Source organism: Fukomys damarensis, unplaced genomic scaffold (assembly GCF_012274545.1).
Source record: "Fukomys damarensis isolate Sample0158 unplaced genomic scaffold, DMR_v1.0_HiC HiC_scaffold_26, whole genome shotgun sequence".
NCBI lineage: Eukaryota > Metazoa > Chordata > Mammalia > Rodentia > Bathyergidae > Fukomys > Fukomys damarensis.
In genome coordinates this window covers 3375914-3380517 of record NW_022900938.1, presented here as the reverse complement: position 1 = coordinate 3380517, position 4604 = coordinate 3375914, and the positions used below count along the sequence as shown (strand labels likewise).

The window sequence follows — 4604 nt, the reverse complement described above, 5'->3', positions numbered from 1 at the left end:
TTTTTTTTTTTTTTTTTTGGTACCAGGGATCGAACTAAGAACCTTGTGTTTGCGAGGCAGGCGGCAGAACCACTGAGCTAAATCCCTGGTCCTCATTTCTTTTTCTGATCATCAAAAGTTAACGTATTTTTATCCTGGCATTTGATTCCACTCAAACATTTGGTACAGGAAGCTCTCTACAGCACACATCTCAGTGGTATTTACTTCAACTGTCACCAGGTTAGGCCTGAACACCTGGAGGACCTGGGACTGAGTACCAATGGGGCTAACGTATTCTATGTCTAAATATTTAAAAGTCCAAAGTCCAGTGGACACACTATGAAATTAGTGCGTTCCTATTCCCACCTAGACAAGTAAGCTCGGAGGCCAGGGTCAGATCAAGAATTTCCAGGTACTTCTGACCTGACCCTGGATTGCAGCAGCACAGGAAAGCAGGTGTCTGACCACTGCCGTCTTCCCCGCTTCCCACCCAAAGCTGGTGCTTTATGGCAAGGACCAGTGTGCAAGTGCATGTACTGCCTGCGTGTCCTACTTCAAGCTGAGGACTGTGCCTTTCTGCCCCCAGGAGGACAAAGCCAAGTAAAAGGCTGCAGAGCCCCGGGAGAGGGCAAGGGGCACATAGGAACATGCAGAAGGCCTGGCTCCAGCGCTGCAATCTAAAGTGGAGGCACAGCTAGGGGAGGGTGCTGAGCCCACACACCTCTTCCTGCTGAGGAAGGGCGAGGTCTGAGGCAGCGACACTTTACTCCCAGTATACACAGAGAATCCACTTCTGAAATCACATGATCTGTCTCTTGGAAACTGAAAACGCACAACACTTGGAATTAATTGTTTAAATTCTACTTCTGTCTTAAAGCAGTTAAAAACTGCAGACTAGAAAGCAGAGAGGCTTACTAATTACAAGGCCTCAAGAATCACTCTCAACCTGAGCCTCCTGAAAAGAGAGCACTGCCATCCTTCAGAACTCCCCAGCAGCTCTGCTGAGCTCACACCTAGACAGTATTTCTGAGTCTCGAGCCATCCTAGTCTACCCTAACCAGCACATCTACACACACCATCACACGATGACATCACACTACCACACACGTGGTGACACAAAGGTCCTCAACTCTGGTAACAACGAATAAGATTACTTGGCCTTTAATTTTTCTTCTTCTTTTTCATTTTTTAATTTTGTGAGCTAGGGTCTTGTCACGTACGCCAGGCTTGCCTCAAAATCACAGTGATCCTCCTGCTTCTGCTTCCTGAGTCCTGGGATTATAGGCATGTGCCACCATGGCCAGCCCCTTTGATAGTCTTTTAAACTATTGTCATTTATGACTTACAAGCAGTAAAAAAGATTTAAATAAGTGTAATAGCAAAATTAAAATTTTTGTTATTAAATATTCCTTTAGCTAAAGTTTTTTAAAAAGTCAAACTTTCCAATAAATACAAACCAAATACTTCCAGCAAATAATTATTCTTGTCGATGCTATAATGTTAAAATGGTAACTTTAGAAAATTAATTGGTTGGGGTCACTATGGTATATTTATTACTTAACTATGAGCAAAATTTTCTAAAATTACTGCAATGCAAATATTATTTATTTATTTATTTAGAATTTTTTTTTTTTTTGAGACAGGGTCTCACGATGTATGAGACTGACCTGCCTCAGCCTCCCGGGTGCTGGGATTATAGGCGTGTATCACCATGCCCAGCCCATGATGCAAATTTTAATAGGTAAGAAGCTACACAGAGCTTGGCGTGGTGGTATATTCCTATAATACCAGCATGTGGAGGCTAAGGCAGGAGATGATTGCAAGTTCAAGGCCAGCCTGGACTATACAGTGAGAGATCCTGTCTCAAAAACCCCCCAAAAGAGAGCGAGACAGAGAGCTACAAAGATTTACTGACAAGGAAAAGAATTCTTTTTTTTTTTTTTTTTTTTTTTATGGTGGAGTCTCACTATATTTTCAATTTTATTATACTATATTTTTTATAAATTGCAACAGAAAATAAAAAGATATAGATATACCCATAAGGCTAATTTAAATTTCTTAACAAACATATATAAAATATACAAATGTATATAGAGTAATCTTATAAACAAACATATGTAAAAAGTTCCCCATGAAAAAATCTCTCAAACAAGTTCAGTGGTTTTAAAAAACAAATTAAGAAAAGGGAATTGGCTTCTTTAAAATATTGACAACTAGTGACACATAAAAGCATGAAAAGAATGATCATTTTAATAGAGCCAGACAAATCATTAGAAAAAACCCACCACTACTGTAAGGAAAAGAATTCTTTCTAAAGATTTCCTTCTTCTCCTATAATTTTCCTATGAACAGTAAAGATAAAGGTATAACAAAAAGTTGAGCTCATAGACATTTAATTCTTATTTTGTGACATTATCTGTCTTTGACAGTATCACAGATTCCTACCATTCGAAGCAAACCTGCTGCACCCTAACTAACATCATCCAGTCTTACATCCTGTCATAGTTAAGAGGCCGTATGTATATACTGTGCACAGCTAAGAGCACTGGCCAGCTGCAAGTGTGCCAAGGTTGAACACTGGTCGTACTACTTTCTGGCCATAGGACTTGGAGCAAGAACTTTATTAAAATGGACAGAGGGACACACCTATAATCACAGCTACTCAGAAGCTGAGATGAGAGGGGCACAGGTTTGAGGCCAACTTGTTTTGGCATCTTAGTGAGGACCTATCTTAAAAAAGAAAACCTTTATTGTGACCTCCCCCGCACCAATGGTACCTACCTCAGAAGACGTGCAGGATGGACAAAGGCTGGTAATACATCAGGTAAAGTCTTTAACGCAATACCCAAAATAGAGCTCAGTAAGGATCAACTCTAGCAGTACCTATTTATTTAAAAACAAAGCATTGCTACTATTTTAATGAAATATAAGCAAATCTTCAATAGGGTACTGAATAGTTACCAAAGCACAGACGTGCACATACATCTCAAGAGAGAAAGAATCATCCTACAGAATAACCAAACTGAAGTCCTGGCACCTATGTCAACCTTGCTCAGACACATGGAAAGAGAAAACTGACAGTATTTTCATTTATGAGCCTAAGTGGGAAGACTTGAGAGACGGCCATAACTGGAGGTGCTGAGGTGCAACTGAGCGGCTTCACACGCAGATAAATCTGGCGCACTCTCGAAGGAAGGAGCTGCGGGACTGGCAACATGGACGCCAGCCAGTGCTTGGGGAGACTGCTCACCTGTAATGAAACGGTCCAGCGGCATCACGGGAGCAACATGGGGCGTGGCTTGTGTGATGAGGAGGTTTATCAGCTCTTGTTTAAAGTTTTTCAGCGTAAGTAATGCCCTTGCGACCAGGCCACCCATAGAATGGCCAATTATTGCCACACTTTTGGGAGCAAATTCTTGACCCTATTGAAAAAATCACCACAGCACAATTAAGGCTTAGTATCATAATAAAAATACTAAATATTTCCCTTTGCAAATGAGGAATTTAATAGAAAAATTTAAACTATTCCCATAACCTTTCATCATAAGATACAGAAGCACAGTTAGTTTTAACTGACAAACTGAAACTTGGCTCACCACACTATTTTGCATTCTGCCATTTTAAAGAGCTTGGCTTTCTGAACAAAATCCAACTACTTGTTTAGCAAATCATGTTTGTACCATTTGTCAAGCCGCATGCAACCTGAGGTATAGTTCTATACCAGAATTTAGATTTTCCAAGATAGTAGAATCAGATCATTGGTAGAAAACTGAAAGTATCATATAAGATGCCAAGAAATTATAGTTGCCATAGCAATATACTATCTTGTCATGTTGGGATCTCCTACAGCACTGAGTAATTTCTCTATTCCTGAATTTGGGTTTAAAAATAAACCAGCATTTCAAACACTTATTTACTGACTATAAAAAATTTTAAATCAGTATTGCTTTTCAAAAAGTCTTTTGTTTCCCTCGCTGTCCTCAGTCCCACCAGCAGGCTTCAGCCTGTCACCCCACACGGACCCCCTTTGGCCTTCTCTCTGTCCCTTGTACAGAAAGGGATGAGCACAGCAGGGCCAGGCCCGCTGCCCTGTGAGGCAGGTGGCTCCTGCCATCCCTAAGTGGCCAGCACGTGGCCTCTGTCTGCGCAGGCAGCTGGTGACTCAGGAGAGCCTCACTGTGCCCAGGCAAAGGCAGCGGTGAAATCAGCCACCAGTGAAACCCCAGTCTCTAGTGCACCTCGCTGGCAGGCAGCATGTCCCGGAGGTCACAATGGGCTGGTGCAGGAATGAAACGTGAAGTGCCATCGCTCTGTGGGAACTTATGCAAGTTTACACCTGGCTGCCTCTAGATTTCGCCCCATGCACCATTTCCCTTTGCCGGTTTTGCTTTGTACTCTTTTGTCACAATAAATCATAACCCTAAACCTGCTCAGGATTCCTATACAGCTGGTCTGAGCAAAAGCCAAATGTTACATCCGTGTGTGAAACCTATCCTCCTCTGCCTTCTCAAATACAAGATGGCAACAATGCTTCCAATTTCTTGCATTAGTGTCTTTCCTTCTACACTGGATCATTCTCAAAATAAAAGCAGCTTTTTTTTTTTTTTTTTTTTTTTTTTTTTTTT

General features: G+C 41.4%; 1 protein-coding gene across 1 annotated transcript in view; it reads right to left on the bottom strand.

Annotated features, from left to right (window-relative positions):
* Positions 1-4604, bottom strand: part of Pgap1 (post-GPI attachment to proteins inositol deacylase 1) — a 58797-nt gene that overhangs the window by 39316 nt on the left and 14877 nt on the right. The window contains exon 4 of the mRNA XM_033756281.1: positions 3230-3401. Within this exon, the coding sequence (XP_033612172.1) occupies positions 3230-3401 (172 nt within the window). The remainder of the gene's footprint in view (positions 1-3229; positions 3402-4604) is intronic.